Source organism: Fukomys damarensis, unplaced genomic scaffold (genome assembly GCF_012274545.1).
Source record: "Fukomys damarensis isolate Sample0158 unplaced genomic scaffold, DMR_v1.0_HiC HiC_scaffold_12, whole genome shotgun sequence".
Classification (NCBI taxonomy): Eukaryota; Metazoa; Chordata; class Mammalia; order Rodentia; family Bathyergidae; genus Fukomys; species Fukomys damarensis.
The window spans coordinates 4,995,622-5,014,439 of NW_022900924.1; the positions used below are offsets into that span (position 1 = coordinate 4,995,622).

Consider the following 18,818-nt stretch of genomic DNA (forward strand, 5'->3'; position numbering starts at 1 on the left):
ATATATATATGAACTCTCCTTAGTAGGCAAGTGCTCAAGCCCCAACTCTGCTTGCTAGAATCCAAGTTTCACAAGGTCAGGTGCCTTTATTTTGTTCATTGTTATAACCCAAGTACTTAAAACAGCACCTAGCACATATTTGGCACCTCTTACTATAAGTTGGTGAATGTACACAGGCATTTAAATGACTGAAAAGAGATTAAAAGCCAGGAGGGGGCATGGTGGCGCATGCCTGTAGGGAGGCTGGAGCAGAAGAATTGCCATGAGTTCAAGACTGGCCTGGGCTACATAGTGAGTTCAAGGCCAGCCTGAAAAAAAAACCCAAAAAGGCATTTGAGGGGGACAAAAAGGGCGGTGGTGTATTAGATAAATACTGTACAGTTTCAGTTTTTCCTTAAGCTCTTCAACTAGTGTTATTGGAAGTACTGTGGGGTTTTGGCCTGTAGAAGAACAAGATAAAGATTCTCTCAGGCCAGGGATTTAGCTCAGTGGTGTCTCCGCCTGCTTCGCAAGTGCAAAGACCCAAGTTCAATCCCCAGTACAAAAAAAAAAAAAAAAAAGATTCTCTCACCAGCAAATTTCACCTCTCAAGTAGCTCTGTGGAAATCGTTGTAATTTTAAATACCACAGTCAGAATAGACCTCACAAGATAACATGACATTTAAACAAGAATGAAGAGGAAAAGGAATAATCCCAAGATGTCCCGGGCAGTCAAGCTGTTTCTATGGCACCAGTAAACTGCTGTTTGGGTTTATGTATTTTTCTCTTTGAGAAAAACTTAGTCTATGAAATGCTCTTTCCTGAGCAAATCCATTGGTGTGAAAACAGCAAATCTCAGAACTAGAAACAGTTTTTAGAACTTTTGTGTGTGTGTGTGTGTGTGTGTGTGTGTGTGTGTGTGTGTGTGTGTGTGGTACTAGGACCTTGCACTTGTGAAGCAGGCAGTAGAACCACTGAGCTAAATCCCTAACCCTAGAAAAGGTTTTTAAAACAGCACTTAGGTGCTGGGACTAGCGTGCATGAAGCTCTGAGTTCAGTCCACAGCACCACAAAAATAAGTTTTCTCAGATAAATACAAAGCCCAATTCCACCTTTGATTATTGTGTTTTCTTTAAAATATGGGAGGGAATCTTCTCTTGGACTTTTTTTTCTTTTTTAGACAAGATCTCATTGTGTAGCTCAGGTTGGCCTTGAATTCACTATGTACTCCAGGCAAGTATCAAACTCTCAGGTGATCCTCCTGCCTCAGCCTCCCAAGTGCTGGGATTACAGGCGTGTGCCACCATACAGCTACATCTTTTTTCAGCTATTACCTCCAGCCAGGCCAGGCTGCTCACAGTGCTATCTTTGATCATTGCCTCTACACTGTGACGTAATTGTAACATTATGCTGTGCCCATTTCTCACAGAAGCACAAAGGGGATTTGCACGGGATTAAGGGATTTGCCTGGGAAGTGGCTGAGCCACAGGCCTGAATTCCTTCCATGCCACCCCATGGACATGCTCACGTTCCACCTTTCTGATCCACCCCTTTTCCTTCCAGACCAACATTCTCAAAACTGGAGGACTCCTTTGAGGCTCTCTCTTTGTACCTGGGAGAGCTCGGCATCCCACTGCCTGCAGAGCTAGAAGAGCTGGACCACACTGTGAGCGTGCAGTACGGCCTGACCCGGGACTCACCCCCCTAACCCTGGCCCAGCCCCCTGCACGGGGACGTTCTACAGCCAGCATTGCCCCCTCTGCGCCCCATCCCAGGGCCATCTAGGTTTCCTGTGGATCGGTGGCTTGTTTAGAGGCAGAACAAGCCATCTCTACTACCTCCTCAGGAGGCGAGCGGGCGCAGCACCAGGGAAACATATCTCCACAGGTTTTGGGGCCTGGTTGCTGTCTGAAAATCCAACACTCGCCTGAAAGCTGTGAAGAAGATTTAAAAAAAAAAAAAAAAAAAAAAAAAGCCTGGACACTGGGCTAGGAAGAATCTGTTACTTGGGACCACTTGGGAACTCCCTGGTTGTGGACTTGGAGGCTCTTACTTAACACTAAATATGACCTAGACCTGCTGAGCAGGATTCCAGGGTGAACCTCCCCATGGGCTCTGAAGTCTCCGGTCCAGTTGTGTGCGAGAGGACTTCACGTGGGTGGGTGTATGAGAGAGAGACCGGTGGCCAGGTGGCAGGTGGCACTTGAAGGGTACAAAATGACAGTGGTGTTCCCCTCTTCCATTCCAGGTCCTGCCCTCCCTGGAGCAGAGTGAGGGGGTAGACTTTGAAGAGCCCTTTAGTCAGTGTATGGTGGAACTGGCCAGGAGTCAGGGGAAGGGCTGGTTTCTGTTCACGTGCCCTTGGGTGGCTTTAGCGAGTCCAGGGACATCGAAGTGAAGGGGAGCTTCCATCTCATGTTCTCCAACTGTACTACTGGAGACTGGATGGGAACTTCTGAGTGGCATCCTCTTCGTCTCAACAAGCAGTCAAAGCACAGTAAGGGGCTGGAGGCGGGGGAACAGGCCGTATTCTCCCGATGCTGTCATCTATACCCTGGTGGTCTCCTCAGTCAAAAGCCTGACATTTGCCTAGAGTTAGATGGGATCTGGAGGATGGTGTGGCTTGTCACAGGTCCATCAGAGGAAGAAGAGTTTTCACAATCCATTGACCTCATCCTTTTGGCAGCCACTGCTCAGCCTCAGCCTGGCCGGTCTGGACAGCAGTTTAGATTGGGAAGAGGTGGTTGCTGAGTCCGAGAGTTGAAATACAAAGGGAGACAGCCACCTGTCATCTGAGAGAGCTGGGCCATCTGGCTTCTGTCCTCTACCTTCCCTTGTTGGCTGGCCCAGCTCATAACTCTCTGAGCTATACTTCAGGGCCATGGGCATCAGAAAGCCCTGGGAGCACACTCTGCCTTGGCTGCCAGACTTCCAGGCACTGTACAACATGAGATTTGCCTCCTCTTAAGTGTGAGCTTGCAACATATTTAACAAAATCGGAAATGGGTTGTGGGTATATAAATGCAATGTGTGGTGGTTGTATCGGGGGGTGATCCAGGAGAATGGTTGCTGTTAATATCTTGTTGTTATATCTGTTGGGTGATATGTGAACTATTGTACATAGACGAGTTGTGGGATGGGATGTCATCTCTGGCCAGAATTTGCTTGCTATGTAGTCTATACTTCTGTGTGGAGTTGCAAGCTTGCTGTAGGGTTGAATTGTGGACTCTTAGTAACAGTATGGTTCGGCATCATGGGGCTGGTTGTGCTTCCACTGTCCCCAGCAAGTGAGCGGGGCCATTGAGCAGACTAAATAAATTAAGCAGTTAACATAACTGGCGATACTGAGTGAAAAAGTGACTTGGGGTCTAATAAAAGTGACTTGAGGATATAAATGTGGAAGTTCTACAGGCTACTGCCTCACATATCCACCTAACTTCCTGTCCTTGTGCAGTCTTGAGCCCGATGCACATCCCATCCGAGAGGCCCTTTCTGTGGACCAGTTCTGTGACCTCCTCTGGGCTCCTGAAGTTATTGTGCCTGGATCCCACCTGTGGGCAGATCCTCAGGAGGCCTCCATTCACATCTTTAACCTAGGAACACTTCCAGCAGGTATCCTGGCATCCTCTCCACAGGGCTGCATGCCACCTTCGTAATGGTGAAAAATGTGTAGGAAGTGCTTGAGAAGACAATTCCTGTTTCTTGTTTCTGCACACAGAGGGTACTCTGGAGGACTGACCTTGGGCAAGATGATGCTATCATCTTGGAGTTCCTGGGCACAATATAAATCCATAAACCCAAAGGTAAATTTTTCCAAGCACTAAAAAGCTTGAAGAATGTAACTTAAGGGTAGAATCTGGTTCCTGAGAAAACACGGTCTGAACTATAGAGAACTATAGAGCAGTATCTGGACATGGGCAGAGGTCACTCTGGTATACCTTCAGCTTGTTGGCTAAGTCGTGCTAAAAGTTTTAAGAAATGTTCCCATTGGTAGCTTTCCTTCTAGAGCCCTAAGAGTCATCCACGGGGACCTTCCTCAGCCAAAGGCTGCTCCAAGCTGCCCAGTGACCCCTTCCCTTCTATATATCTGTCCCTCCTTTGGCTGCTACAGCATCACCACCACCATCCCTCGCCCTGACAAGGGCTATCTGAATATTCATTTGAACTCTTTACCTCGGAAAGCCTGCTGAAGGAGAAAGGACTCGGTGTGACCAACCGCCTTCTTGGGCTACCCTTCCTTCCTGAAGCTTCAACCTGAAAGATTTCTGGTGATAACAGTCGGGAAGCAGAGGTTGCAGTTTCCAACCATTCTGCGGTTGCCTTCCATTTACAGAGCCAGGGTGAGCAAAGAGGAAGCTAGAGCTCACTGCACAGGTATTGACAAAGAATCCAGAGCTTCCCAGGGTATGGGTGGCGTGTTCTTGGTACCCCACAAAAACTTGGTAACATGGAGATGTGTTTTGTTTTGTTTTTATATAAGTCAAATGCACAGCAGTTTCCCATACTTTATACACAGATGTGAGAATGAGGTATATAAAACATGTATACAGAGAAATGCTTATAGAAAAGTAGAAACAAGTAATGTTCTCTTCTCCAGAGTCACTAACACCAAGGGACCCTCTGAGACCTAGGTCCCCAGAGCAAATGGCTCTAGGGAGCACCCTCCTGAACAGAATGGGCTCCACTTTATGCCCTCTCCACACTGGGCAGTGGAAGGACTCTTAACAAGGAATCTCTTCAGGGAACATTGCCAAGGCCTTCAAATGTGACATCAGGGTCTGGAGGGCCTGCTGAGATTCAAGTGCAGTGGAGAAAGAACTGCTCAGTCAGGAAGCTGAGGGCTCTTCTCCTGGCTTGTTCTATCACCTTGGGAAGTCATTTTACCTCTCTGGGCTCCTGTGTCCAAAAGGTTTGAACCTGAAGGTCCTTTCCAATGGTTCTATGATTGTTTTACAAGTTAGGGGTTATAACATCAGCCCCATTGCCTCATTGGAAGGTGGTGGCCTGGAAACCACAGGGTCACTTTCAATTAGGGTACGCTACAGGGGAAAGTTCTGAAGTGCTTTGTTAGCTTGCCTCTGAGCTCATTATGCAAGTTAACCTAGCATGAGCTCAATGCGCCCCACAGTGTATAAACCCCATGGGTTAACTGGTTCCTCTTACCTGTGCAAAATGGTGAGAGGTCACCACCCACCCCAGAAGAGATGGTCTGTGGCACCCCGGGTCCACCTCTGTCCCTGAGGCCTAAGGCAGGAGTTGATCCTTCTCTACCCTCTTCCTAAATGGAATGTTTAGTGCAATTATTCCCTTCCTTTACCTACAGAACAGGAAGAGTCTCTGGGCCCAGGTCCAGCCCACAGTTGTCAAGGCACATTACTGCCAGCAAGCTGGAGCACACCCAGCAGCCCCAAGCCTAGATCCCAATCTCAGCCCCAAATTCGGACTTATACAGTAGGAAGTTCCAGCCTTAACATTTAAAAACTAAATATACATTTTTTTCAATGCTACCTTTTGACCTGCTTGACCTTAACTATGAATAACAGTATATGCCACTCAAGCTCATGAAGAACGAACAGAAAGGCATAGGCTGAGGCCACCTTAGTAAAGCACAGAGGAGCCTGAAGGAGCTCCCTGTCTATCCCTAGTCCAGTTCCAGGGACACAAGCAGTATCTGGAAGCCCTTGTCAGCAATACCCCCTGGGAGCTGTGCCACTATCTCCACCCACAGGCAGACTCCTGCTCCAAGGGATGGAGAAGGAACATTAGGAGCGCTGGTAGGATCCTACTGAGCCCTCGGCCCACAGTGCTGCCTACTTCTTTCATGAGGATTTATCCGAGGTGGGGGTGTGGGGTGGGTGTTAACCACAACACAAAATGTAGGTCCTCCCAGCTGTGGGAGGGTGGACTGTCCTGCACCAGTTTTCGCATGGCCTTCTGCCCACTGGAGGAGCTCAGGCCCCAGGGGTGCCAGCCTGGCCCATGAGGGGTGTGCTGCCCTCCTGAAGGTCCACAGGAGTCTGGTTGCTGTGGACCACGACAGTCCTCTCATCCACGATCTCACAGGTAGGGTTGGTAAAGGCAGACAAGGGCAGAGTGATTCGCTGCATCTCCCTCTCACACACTTTCTGCTCATGCTTCTCTTTCAAGTCCTTCCCCCTAGGAGGAAAAGAGGGAAGCGTTCAGTCTGTGCCTTCTGAATGACTGCTCGGATAGCGCTCCTGAAATTGGGGGCAGGGGGACAATCGGGGATGACTCACCCTGGTCACAGCGAGGCACTGTGTGAGCCAGGACTAACACAGGTCCAAGGAGCTAGACTTCTGTTCTGTCAGAATGCCTTAAACTTACAGGAGTGCTCCCCTCAGCTCTGTAGAGTGGGAGTTGACAGCAGTCAGGAGCCTCCCACGGCATAGTAGGGCTCAACAGAGAGAATGTAGAGGAAAGAGACAGTTTTGTCTTTTAGCCCAGGGATCCAAGAGACTCAGAACTAGCTATTCAGCTTCAGCCCTAAACTACCTAAAACTGACTTGACCTTTGTGCTGTACAGCTGTGTGTGTGTGTGTTACTATGGGATGAAATCCAGGGCCTCTGCACCCTTTTTGAGACAGTGTCTCACTAATTTGCTAAACTGCTCAGGCTGAGCTTGAATTTACAATCCTCCTGCCTCAGCCTCCCCGAGGCATGCACTACCACGCCCAGCTTCCCAAGCTTTTTAAATTTTTGTTTATTTTTATTTACTTGGTTTGAAGACAAGGTCTTGTTACACAGTTCAGATTGGCCTTGAATTCGGTATGTAGGCCAGGCTGGCCTCAAACTCCCAGCAATCCTGCCTCAGCCTCCTGAATTCTAGGATTACAGGCCTGCACTGCCACACCCAGCTTTAATTTTTATTTTGAGACAGGGTCTTGCTAAATTGCCCAGGCAGGGCTCAAACTTGTGATTCTTCTGCCTAAGCTTCCCAGGGTGCTGGGATTAAACATGTGGGCTACCACACCTGGAAGGACAGCCTTCTGATCCTAAAACCCTAATATGTGTGAGCCCAAACTATATGAATCATCCCCAACAAATGCAGAGGGCAAAATTGACTGAGAGCTTCTCTGGTCAAAGGGGACAAAGAATGAGCAGACCTCAGAGCTGTCATGTGCCTCTGAATTTTCACGGTGTTCAGAGACCCAATCAGATCGTGGTGTTACTCTGTTTTACTCATGTGGAGTGCTCACTGTGTGCTAAGGACTTAATATATATTATCTCCCTTTATTCTAAGCTCAACCCTAAGAAATAAGTTACTCACTTTTTAGACAAGGAAATGGCCCAGAGAAGTTAAAAAATACTCCCAAGAATATGGTGGGTTCAAACCTAAGTCTGTGAGCCCTGGCTACTGCTCCAAAGTCCTGATCATGGTCATCTTCTGAAAAATATGTGAGGTAGGACTCAAGCCCAGTGTTTCTGACCACACATGAGGGGCCCTTGCTGTTAGACTTGGCCATTCCCAGTGAATGCCCACTGTTGCACACCGAAACTATCATCCAAGGACCTAGGTCAACATCCACTGAAGCCAGCAACTTGCACTCAGTTGTCAGAGGGAGTCCTTGAAACAAGCAGCTAATGTATGTACAACACAGAGGCCTGCCTCAGACCTCATCAGGGCCATAGCCGTAGGGACAATGACAGAAGCCTCCAGGGACTAGGGAAAGAACCTGGAGATGGGCTGGAGGAGGAAGAGTGCACAGGTGCTTCAGGACCGTCTTTAACTTATCCAGCTCTCTACTTGTATGTAATACCAGCTCAGCTTTAGCTGTGCAACACTGGAAAAGAGCCTCCCTCTCTTGAGTCTTCATTTCCTCGTCAGCCTCAAAATAAGACGATGAAAGTGAAAGTATTTTGAAAATACTGAAATTGCTGCATTAAAAAAAACTCATAGGAAATAATTATGACTTGACCTAAATATGACTTGACTCATTAAGTATTGTCACCTTCATCTGGTTTTCCAAGAAACTTCCTTACTAAGAAAGGCAAGTATCACTTGTGACTGCAGCGATCTGTGTTAGGGAACTGATCATGTTAAAGTACGCTGTGACGCCGCCTCACAGGCTGCATTCTCCTGGTAACTCTTGGCTCCTAAAATGACCTCATGCCCTTATCTCTGGTTTCCCTCCCCCCAAGGCCACAGTGGTCCAGGAAAGTTGAAACCTGTGTCTGCAGGACTGGGCCCATAAAAGCAATCTGGCCTGTGATAGGTTACCTCAAAAATGCCCTAGCCCACCCCAAAACTGATAAAAGGACCTTCCTTCCTTTGTTCTTCTCTTCTGCTTCTTCTTCCTCCTCTCTCTCTCTCTGCTCTCCCCCCGCCCCGCCTCCCGGCCTTTGTGCTCTGCCTGACTCTGCAATGAAGATCTCCTGTCGGACCTCTCGGTGCGTGAGTGACCTGACTGGGAAGGGACACCCGAAGGGGGCACGCGAGACCCCTTTCAATCTGCTCCTCCCAGGGCCTTAATTTCACCTTCTCTAAAATAAGGAGTTGCCCACGACAATCTCCAGAGCCCCTGATACTCTGTAAGATTACCTAACGTGAGATATTCTCTGATGCGCTACTTCTCATCGTAAGGTCACAAGAGGCAGACCTGTGAGCTCATTCTCCCGAGTCATTCTGGGCAGCTGAGAAAGTGACTGAATTTCTGAATGTGCAAGCTGAGGCTCTGGCCTCATTCTCATTACCTTCTGTCCTGGACACTGTTAACTCCCATAGGAGAAAACTTCCCAGAGCACCCAGGGGGGAAACGGAAGTGGATGATATTCGAGAGAGAGGGGCATCTGGACCACGTGCTCCCCACCCACATCCTGAGGATAACTGGATAGGGTTCATCAGTTATGGGCTGGTACCGTACGGTACCGTACGGAAGTAAACAGACCTCTGCGATAAAATAAAATGCAAGATTTTTCAAGGCTTCCCACGTGGGGAAAAGTTTGAAAGCCTGGGCTTTAATTTTAGTAAGGGAGCTTCCAAGCCAGTAGAAGACCAAAAGACAGCTGACAAAAGATAAGGAAGTGTGTGTCTGAATTTCAAATTTTAAGGAGCCAGAGGAAGAGGGAAAGGCAGGAACTCATAACTTCCTGAATACCCACCAAGGTAGCAGGAAAAAGCCTTGTCCATCCTATCCAGAATAAGAAGAGCTATCTATGATCCTACTGGATGCCACGCATTTTATATACGCACCACCTTTTAATCTCCAACCTTGTAAAATTACACCCCGCCCACTTTATAGATGAAGAAACAGGCTTTGGAGTCTTGACTCCAGAGCCCAGCTTTCCTCAGTTACCTCCTTTACTAAGCATATGGCTGTAGCCTGCTGATCTGCTGATAATGGTCAGGATGCATCTTATACAAGTCTTTAGGGGGAAAAAAAATCAATTCATATTAATGGGGCCGAGCAGGGCTGGAAGGGCAACCAAGGGTAAAGGAAGCAGATGCTGACTAGTCTCATTCATTTAGAAGCCTGTAAACATACTCAACCCCACATGCCTACTGCTGTCTGAGAGTCCTGGAGATGGAATGGCTGCCGCCAGCTCCCTTGGGAGGCCAGAGAGTGGCTGCCAAGCCTGCTGCATTGACCACTGGGCATCCCAGCCTCCACTCGCTGCCTTGGTGGGGGCGGAGGCAGCCAGGCTGTTGTCTAGAAGCCAAAAAAGAACAAAAGGCTTATTCACTGACTCAGCTCCTCTTCCAAGGGTGTGGAGTGGTTTTGATTTAATCTTTGCCTCCCCTATTTATCAGAAAATAAGAACACCTTTGGGAGCTAGGGCAGACGTTGTACTGGCACAGGGACAGGGAGCTGCCCAGTGGCAGAGTGGTCATCTGAACCTCCTGGCCTAGACGACTAAGACAAAGACCTTGAGAGGAAGCCTGGTGTCTGTCCACCATTCCTAGCCAAGAGAAAGCTCCATCCCATTGGCCTAGCCTCATGGCCTCTGGCAGAATTAAAGGCTTGCAATAATTACCCTGACTGCTCTGGGGTGAGGACAGAGAGAGCTGGGCTGACCAGAGAGAACAGGTGTGGATGGTGCTGCTGCCTCTGACTTCCTCTGCCGGGGTTATGTAACCACCACAGACCTTCAGGCAACTCCAGTTTCTGAGCCACTGCTGATTCCCTAGTCATACACAGTGCTGTGACACCCTGCTGCTCAGTACTAGTTTCCCAAAACAGCTACAGGTTATTATGAACAAACACCAACTGCACGCCCAAACTACAGTCTTAACTCCATCCTCACCACAAACTGTGTCTATTCTGAGTTCTGTTTCAGAGATGGGATGACAGATGCAGAAAGAGTAAATCATTTGTTCAAGCAAATGGCATAGCTGGGACTTGGCTCAGTTCTGCCTTTGGCCACCACCAAACACTATTATCTTTTGAGGAAATATTTAGAGCTAAGAGGAATGTAATATGTAACTGTCGGCCCCTATTTGACCAGTGAGGAAACTGAGGCCCAGAGAAGGTACATAACTTGTCCAGTATTACATTCAGAATTGGTGGCATAGCCGTGGATTTAGCTCAGTGGCTCCGCCACCTGCCTCACAAGCACAAGGGTCCGAGTTCGACCCCCGGTACCAAAAAATAAAAGAATGCAAACAACTGGCAGCACTTCCAGAACTAGAGTTTGCTTCTTATAAATCCACACCACCACTTGGGGGAAACTTTCTATTTTCCCTAGTATGCTTTGCAATTCAAAACGTTTATATGAGGCTTCTGGACCTTGATGGACTTTTTGGAGATAAGTGAAAATCTTTTGTTTTGGGTTTTTTTGGTGGGGGGAGTGGGGATCGAACTCGGGTCCTTGTGCTTTCGGGGCAGGTAGCAGAACCATTCACTGGGCTAAATCCCCAGCCCAAAATCTTTTATTTTTGAGACAGGTTCTTACTAAGTTTTCCAAGCTGCACTCAAACTTGAAATTCTGCCTCAGCCTCCCTCAGCACTAGGATTAAAGGCTTGCACCACTGTGCCCAGCTATTGATGATGATTTAGGCATATTTCATTGGCTATGTTGGCTTGGGTGTGATACTTAACTTCTAGGCCTCATCTTCTCATTGTAAAAGACTATAATAGAGCTTTTTGGGATGATAATGAGGTTTAGGTGAGATCATCACAGGAGAGCAGAAAGTAGGGCCTTTAACATGAATTAAATGTTGGCTGATACTGTGATTATCATTTGATTGGTATCCAACTGCATACCTGTACTACTTAATGGTTTCTCGGGTGGGTGGGTGTGGAGGGGGAATATATTCCCATTTAACAGACAGGATACCAAGGTGAACCTACACTCAAACTCGCACCTCTTACCAGGACACTCTGTGCTCTGACTGTGAGGACTGATGGGAACTGAGATCTCAGACCTTCTCTCTAGCCCACATGTGGTTTCCTGTTGTACACTCTGTTCTCAAAGCACATTTACTAAAGGGGTGGCACAGGAGTTAGTAAAAGGGAGTCTGGCGACTTGGTGTCTTTCTCTGCGTTGATAAGAAAGTAAATTCAGGCCATAGGATAGTCCCACAACAGCCTAGAAGAGCAAATCCAGGGAAGGGATGGCTTCCTCATTGGGCACCAGCACTGAGCTTGAAAGGGAGAATATTTGGCCAGTTCGAGCACCTGGCTGGCCTGAAAACTGTCACAAGATTGGAGGAGAGCCAAATGCTGTCCAATGGCTAAGGAAGGAGGAGATATTTTAAGGGCTAAACTCAACAAACACTGTTTGGCTCTGACTATGAATTGTGGGTGGAGGGAGCCCTACAACATTTCCTCTTAACTCTGGTTTCCCCTGGACCTGCCATGTCAGCCATCCCACTGTGGGCCACAAGCTCAGTCTGAAAGTCGGGATTCCTTCTCAGGTCCACATTTCCCCTCTGGACCTCTGCTTCCTGAATCACAAAAATCAGAGAAGGAATGGGCATGGAGAACACTAGTCCAGTACCTACATTTTATAGAAAAGAAAAACTATTGTTTACTATTTACTATGTGCCACAAGCCATGAGCTAAGTAGTCGTGTGCCCTAACCCCATAGCCATGCTGTAGAGTAGGAAACAGAAGCAGTTTGCCCTGTGCTGGGGATGTAGCTCAGTGGCACCGCACCTGCCTGACAAGTGCAAGGTCCTGGGTTCGATCCCCAGTACCCTTCCCCTAAAAAAAGAAGCAGACCCAGAGTCTCACAGACCCTTAGTGGCAGGGTAGGACTTCTCTCCACCAAATATTAGATGTATAACCTCGGGCTTGGTTACCCTCTCGGCTCCATTTCTGCATCTGCACACTGGGGTGATAACAGCATCTCCCTCATAAGAGTGACTGTGACAGGTAGGTTAGAACATGAGAAATGTCTGAAGCAGTGTCTGATGTAAGGTAAATGTTGGCAGCTGCTGTGATTACGACCCAATGCTTCCTTTTTCTCAAATGCAAAAACAGGAGTTTGACTGCAGCACCTCTATAGACACCCTACGGCAGTGACCGCAAACCTTTTAAAAAGGGCTTTCAATAATTAAAAAAAAAAAAAAAACAGCCTGCTGTGGCACACGCCATAGGTCCACCACTGCCCTAGGTTTATATAATGCTGGGTGAACCATGGGGGCTATGCGCTCAGAAATGGCTCTCACCACTGAAAAATACAGACCACTGTGTCACTTTCATTACAGGAAACCTCAGACCAGAGGAGAAACATCATAGACACTCAGGGCTGGAAGTGAAATCTTCTAATTTGCCCTAGGAGTGGTAAATAATTTTCTAGAGACAGCCAGTGCTGTAAAAAGTGACTGTGACTCTTATCACCATACATCACTTTTTGAGCCCTATTTATTTTGCAGTACCAGAGATCAAACTCAGGACCTTGTGCTTGCTAGGCAGGCACAGTGCCACTGAGCTAAATCCCTGGCCCCATACTTTTTTATTTTTGAGACAAGGTCTCACGAAGTTGTAGGTTGGCCTTGAACTTGTAACGCCCCTGGCTCCTGCCTCAGTATCCCAAGCAGGTGGGATTACACGCCCAGCATACCTGGCATCCATCACTGATTTTGAAAGGCTTTCCCACATGGCACCCTTCCTTCAGCGTATGTATTCCTCCTCTTGCTATCCAAGACACAGGTCACATTCCTGTGTTTCCTCGATGGCCACTTTTACTTACTCATGTAAGGAGTAGCAAACTCTCTCTCCAACTCACCTTTTTCTTCCTGTCCTAGGAGAGATCCCAGTGTTTCTGGCTGAGGAAATTTATGTCCCAAATTCAAAACCGGTGGCTGGAGCCAGGGATTTAGCTCAGTGCTAACGCCTCAGTGGTTCCGGTCAAAGCGTGGAGGGTCCACCTTAGAATACTCCCCCACACTGAAACCAAACCCTGCCCCAAGGCAAGCCCGGGTTCAAGAGGGCTGCACCAAAGCTGGGATGTGTTCCTGCCTCTCAAGCACAAGGTCCCAAGTTCATCCCCGGTTAAAAAAAAATAATAATTATAACGCACAGAAGGAACTCAGGCTCCAGGTCCCTGCATTGAGTATTCAGTCTGATTTCTGCAGTGCCGCTCACTTCCATGCCGGGCATTTTGGATAAGACAGCACTGAATTTAGTATAGACAGAGGTGGATTTTAATCCAACTTCTGTCTCTCCCAAGTAGCGTGACACTGGACAAGTCATCTCTCTGACAAAGGCTTCCTTATCATTAAAATGAAGAACAGGAACCCCTACCTCATAAAGCTTTTGGGTGAGGACTTAAGGCACGAAAGGAAAAGGTTTGGCCAAGGTCACTTGCTAAAGACTTGAACCAAGTCTCTACATCTTAAGCTGGTTTTCCCTCAAGATCTTCCTTCTGGGTAAGAAAGCCACGGATTTGACTTGACTTTGTGCTCCTTCATCCCTTCCTCCTCCCAAGAAAGCCTAGAAGAGAAGCTACTGACCTCTTGTAGGTGTAGCCCAAGATGATGCCAGCTCCAATGGCGATGATGATCACCATCATGGTAATACCCAGCACATATCCTGCCAAGGACAGGACACAAGGTCCCATTAGCCACGCCCCCCAAACAATGAGCAAATGACATCTCTTGATGAATTCCAACGAGGGCATTGTTGAGGCTGCCATACCCAGAGTTCCCAGGTCCTTTTTCTCCTTGGAGTTCATCTGCACCCGCTGGCTGATCCCAATCACTGGCTGCACAGCCACAGCCTCACTCCGGGCGGGCAGGGTGCTGGCAGGAGCAAACACCTGCACCTCATCATCACCTGGCACTTCAGACGTCTCCTTAGGCTGTGTTGTGAAGGCAGGGGGGGCCTGGGAAGTGGTCTCTAGAGGTGAAGTGGGAAACAGCTTTCATCACAGACTGCCCTGAATGAACTCCACAGCTGAACGCAGACCAAGTGTTTGGGGAGGTCCAAGTGTAGAGGGTCCACCTCAGAATGCTCCCCCACACTGAAACCGAACCCCGCCCCAAGGCAAGCTCGTCCGAGAGAGCTGCCCCACAGGTGTGATGTGATGCGAGGCAAATGTGAGGGCAACGTCGTCGCAGGCAAGGGCCTCTCTCCTGCCTCCCCCATCTCCGTCTCTTCAAACACTTGCTATCTTCCAAGACCCAGCTCGGTTGCCCTCTTCTTCGGGAGTCCCTCCACCTCCACGCCAGTCAACAATCCATGACTCAGTCGAGCAGCCCACATTTATTTGCACCCTATGCACAAATCTCTGCGTTAAACCCTGATTATCTCATTTAATTCTACAGAACTAACTTCGGGAGCGGTAACAATAATGCTTTCTGGAGTCTAACAAACCAAGATTCAAATCTGCACCCTGCCTTTGCCTTTGATAAACTGCTGAACTTCTCTGCGTTTCAGATCCTTCAAACAGCTTCTGACCCGGGGGGTTGTGGGCGCCATGTCTAGCACACACCAGACGCTCCACAATCGGTCAACAAACGCTGACGCTGACGCATCAACTGCCACTCCTTGCGGCTCGCGCTCGGCTGAAGCACCCAGCTCGCCTCCCACGGTTGTTTACAAGCCCTCAAGGAGAATGAGCTCATTCGGAGCGGCGGCCGCAACCAATGGGCTTTAGACCCCGCAGCCTGGAGACAGCCCTGACCAATCAGATGGGGCGGGCCGGGCCGGCCCGCCCCGGGCGGCCGCACGTGCGCGGAGGGTGTCCTCTCGGTTTTCCAGTCAGACCCGGGCCTAGGGGTCCCGGGGTCCTGGACTGGTACCTGGGCAGCGAGCGTCCCGACAAGGCACTTTCTCAGGGGTGCCAGCCTCGCCGCTGACGTAGCACCAGGGCCCGCGTGGGTCGCGGTCCGGATTCCGACAGTAGTTGTGGTCGCCTGAGAGGGGAAGGAAGGCTGTAAGTTGGGGCTGCGACCGCCGCCGCCCGCCCACCCCGGCGAACACTCACCGAGCTCGCGAGGAGACGGGCAGCGAGCGTCCCGACAAGGCACTTTCTCAGGGGTGCCAGCCTCGCCGCTGACGTAGCACCAGGGCCCGCGTGGGTCGCGGTCCGGATTCCGACAGTAGTTGTGGTCGCCTGAGAGGGGAAGGAAGGCTGTAAGTTGGGGCTGCGACCGCCGCCGCCCGCCCACCCCGGCGAACACTCACCGAGCTCGCGAGGAGACAGGAGACGAGTCCCAGAAGCAGCCTGTGAGGAAGAGGGGCGCCCCCCACCCCCGGGACCATGAGTGGGGCGACCCACGGAAGGCGCTGAGCGGGAGGGGGCCCCTTGTTGGCCGGGGACCCAGGCCCTCTGCTCCGTTTGGTGGACAGCCTTGCCTGCCCCGGTGGGCTGTAGCGAGCTCCCGAAAAGCCCCTGGCCCTCAGCGCTCGGTATTTGATGCTGCTGCGTTGTATTTTGTTTTTGGCAAGCCAGAAAGCGCTGCAGAGGTGCAAGGAATTGTTACTCTTGAACTTGTGGCCACTGTGCACGAAGAGGAGACCTGACGTAGGGTCCCTCTCTGGAGATGGTAGGAGTGGGCAGCCAGACCTGAAAGTCACCCGTGTCGAAATACCCGCGTTACATAAGCTCTGGTGTTCTCTCCTCCACGGACACGGCCGCCTTCGGCCAATTTAACAGGCAACGCTCCCTTGGGAGAATTTTACGGAAGCTTGAGTCGGGAAAAGAGCCGAGAAAGCTTCACACGGTGGGAACTGCCTCATCGCTGCTTGGCTATGATTCCAAAGACTGGGAAGAAGGGCCTGTGCTCCGGCCACCCCGTGCGAAGGGCATAAAAAAACAGGATTTATGGGGTAGTGGAGATGAATTCTCAACCCCATAACTCGTGAGCAAGGAAGGGGAAAGAGAAAGTGGCTACTTGTCTTTGTTCTTAATGGCAAAGATGGAGCTCCAAGCCCCTGGCAAGGAAGGGGGTTGGTCCTTTCCCTGGACGACAAAAAAACAGCCCAGGGCTTCATTTCCTGCCACCCTGGTCATGTTTAGGAGATAGCGGGCTTTACCCACTCAGCTTAAATGGCTGCAGAAAGAAAAGATTGTAATCTCACCTCCAGATCCATAGGCTTCTGCTAGGAGCATGTTGCTGAGAAGGAATGTTTGTATCCAGACCAACAGCATCCTCTCCTCCTTCCTGCAGGTGACTGAATAGCCAGTGTCCACCTGGGGTCCCCTTGGGCTTTGCCGTCCAGCGTCAGCTCTGCAGCCAGATCTACCCTTGTTACGCTTTTCTGGTAAACAGCCTCTCTTCAGAACTGGGAGCTTCCCAGCTAGCTTGCTGCAGCGGGAGGTGTTTTTCAGCTGAAAGGCGCCCCCTGGGTCCTAAGCGTCCTATGCCATGCAAGATCACTAATCCTAGGGCCAAGAGAGGAACTCAGCCAAGTGAAGAAAGACAGAGTGGTTCAGGTTGTGCTTAGCTATGGATCGGTTTGAGACCTGCACAGCTACATCCCCAAGGCTTTTCATCACTTCTGTTTGCATTTATGTGAGTACAGAAAGAATAATTCTGTCAAGAGGCTTCATGGGGTCAGGGCATTATAAGCACAAAAGCTAAGAACATTTTAGGGAGGGGACGCTAGTTATAACCAAGAGAAATTCAAGACCACATACAGTGCACAAATAAGAGTATGGAATGGAAGTAACTTTATGCCTACTGATAAAGAAGGGGCTTGTGGTTTATACGTTTATGAACACTGACTCGTGGTGGGGTGGTACTGGGGATCAAACCCAGGCGTTCCCTACCACTGAACTACATCTCCAGCCCCGCCTTTTTTTGTTTTTAGTTTTTATTTTCTTACTTTGAGACACTGCTTCATGAAATTGCCCAGGCAAGACTCAAATTTTGATCCTCTTGCTCAGCCTCTCTTGGTGCTGAGATTACAGGCATGTGCCACCACATTTGGCTGCTTTTAAAAATTTAAACAGTGCAACTTTTTCAGGATCAAATCAATCACATTCTTTTGCTTACATTTGGACTGTCCATATATAGTAGAAAGTAGTATCTTTATTTGAAAATACAAGCTGGATATGGTGACACTTGGGAGGCTGAGGCAGGAGAATCACTGTGAGTTGGAGGCATAACGAGACCCTGTTTCAAAAAAATAAATATAAGTTACGCAAATATTGAAAACTTTGCTTACCAATATTGTAATAGTCTACTGCTTTTTTCTGAGTTCTGAGTTCATACAAAGGAAGTTAAATGAAATGTTTTGCTTTTTTTTTCCCTCTCACCCTGTGGGAAATCCATTTACATTAATGTATATCTGTCGTTGAACATCACCACATCCGTATGACTTAGGGCCTTTTGGAGTCAGGCAGAAGGGCCCTCTTCCCATTTGGCTGACAGTTGAATTCCCAGGCAGCCTCAGTAAAGCAGAAGATAGAGCATCGTGATTTGCCAAGACTACCTTGTGACTCAGGCAAATCCAAAAATAGAAATGGGAGGGGGAGCAAGGGAAGGGAAAGGGTATGTAAGAAGAATTAAGATGTGCTATGTACACGTACCAACTCCTCACAGTGAGTGTGATCATTATGTATTGCAAATAAGTACTCAGAAAAATTTTTAAAAATTTTAAACTACAAAATAGAATTGGGAAACTGTTTCAGTCCTGCAGGCAGTAATTTAGGGAGAAAAAAAGAACATTACTAAATATGTTTGTTTGCTTTGGGGAGGGTTTCTCACTACAATAAGTTTTAAACACTTTATCAAGGTAGAAAGCTGAGGTCAATCCAACTAATATGAAGTGAATTTGAATTTACAACAACCAGATTTCAGACATGAAAGGACAGAGAGATTTAATTCACTTTTTTTGGGGGGGGTACTGAGGATCAAACTTGTGTCCTTGGGCCTGCAAGGCAGGTGGCAGAACCACTGAGCTAAATCCCTAGCCCCTAATTCACTCTTTTTTGTTTGTTTGTTTGTTTTTTTGAGACAGGGTCTCACTATGTAGTTGAGACTGACCTGGAACTCACTATGTAGCCCAGGCTGGTTTCGAACTCACAGTGATCCTCCTGCCTCAGCCTCCCCGGTGCTGGGATTACAGGCGTGGCCCGCCACGCCTGGTGCCTAATTTAGCTCCGTGGTTCCGCCGCCTGCCTTGCAAGCGCAAAGACCTGAGTTCGATCCCCAGTACCCCCCCAAAAAAAACACTATTAGCTTACAGTGCTTGATTCCTTCAGTCCATTAGATAAGATACATTTGGTTTTTGTTCTCTTTGAGACAAGGTCTAGATGTATAGGTCAAGGCCTTGAACTCACTGCCAAGACCCAGGCTGGCCTCAGGCTTGTGGCAGTCCTTCTGCCTCTACCTTCCGTATTATTTTCCAGTCCATCTCCTTTCTTCTTCATGCAAGTTTTTGATCCTTTATCTCCTAACTTCGTCTGCACAGAGCATTATGCCA

General features: G+C 48.7%; 2 protein-coding genes across 5 annotated transcripts in view; one reads left to right on the forward strand and one right to left on the reverse strand.

Annotated features, from left to right (window-relative positions):
* The window catches only part of Limk2 (LIM domain kinase 2), a 68,068-nt gene extending 65,562 nt beyond the window's left edge, over positions 1-2,506 (forward strand). For all 4 annotated transcript variants that reach the window (XM_010603823.3, XM_010603824.3, XM_010603825.3 and 1 more), the window contains one exon: positions 1,543-2,506. In XM_010603823.3, coding sequence (XP_010602125.1) covers positions 1,543-1,687 — 145 coding nt within the window. In that variant the 3' untranslated portion in view covers positions 1,688-2,506. The remainder of the gene's footprint in view (positions 1-1,542) is intronic.
* Positions 2,507-4,199: 1,693 nt separating this feature from the next.
* Positions 4,200-15,430, reverse strand: Pik3ip1 (phosphoinositide-3-kinase interacting protein 1; the record flags this gene model as incomplete). The annotated part of the gene is made up of 5 exons (XM_010604162.2): positions 4,200-6,135; positions 13,898-13,976; positions 14,082-14,282; positions 15,188-15,301; positions 15,373-15,430. Coding segments are annotated over 5 exons (657 nt in total), but the record flags the coding sequence as incomplete, so codon positions are not given.
* Positions 15,431-18,818: the final 3,388 nt, after the last annotated feature.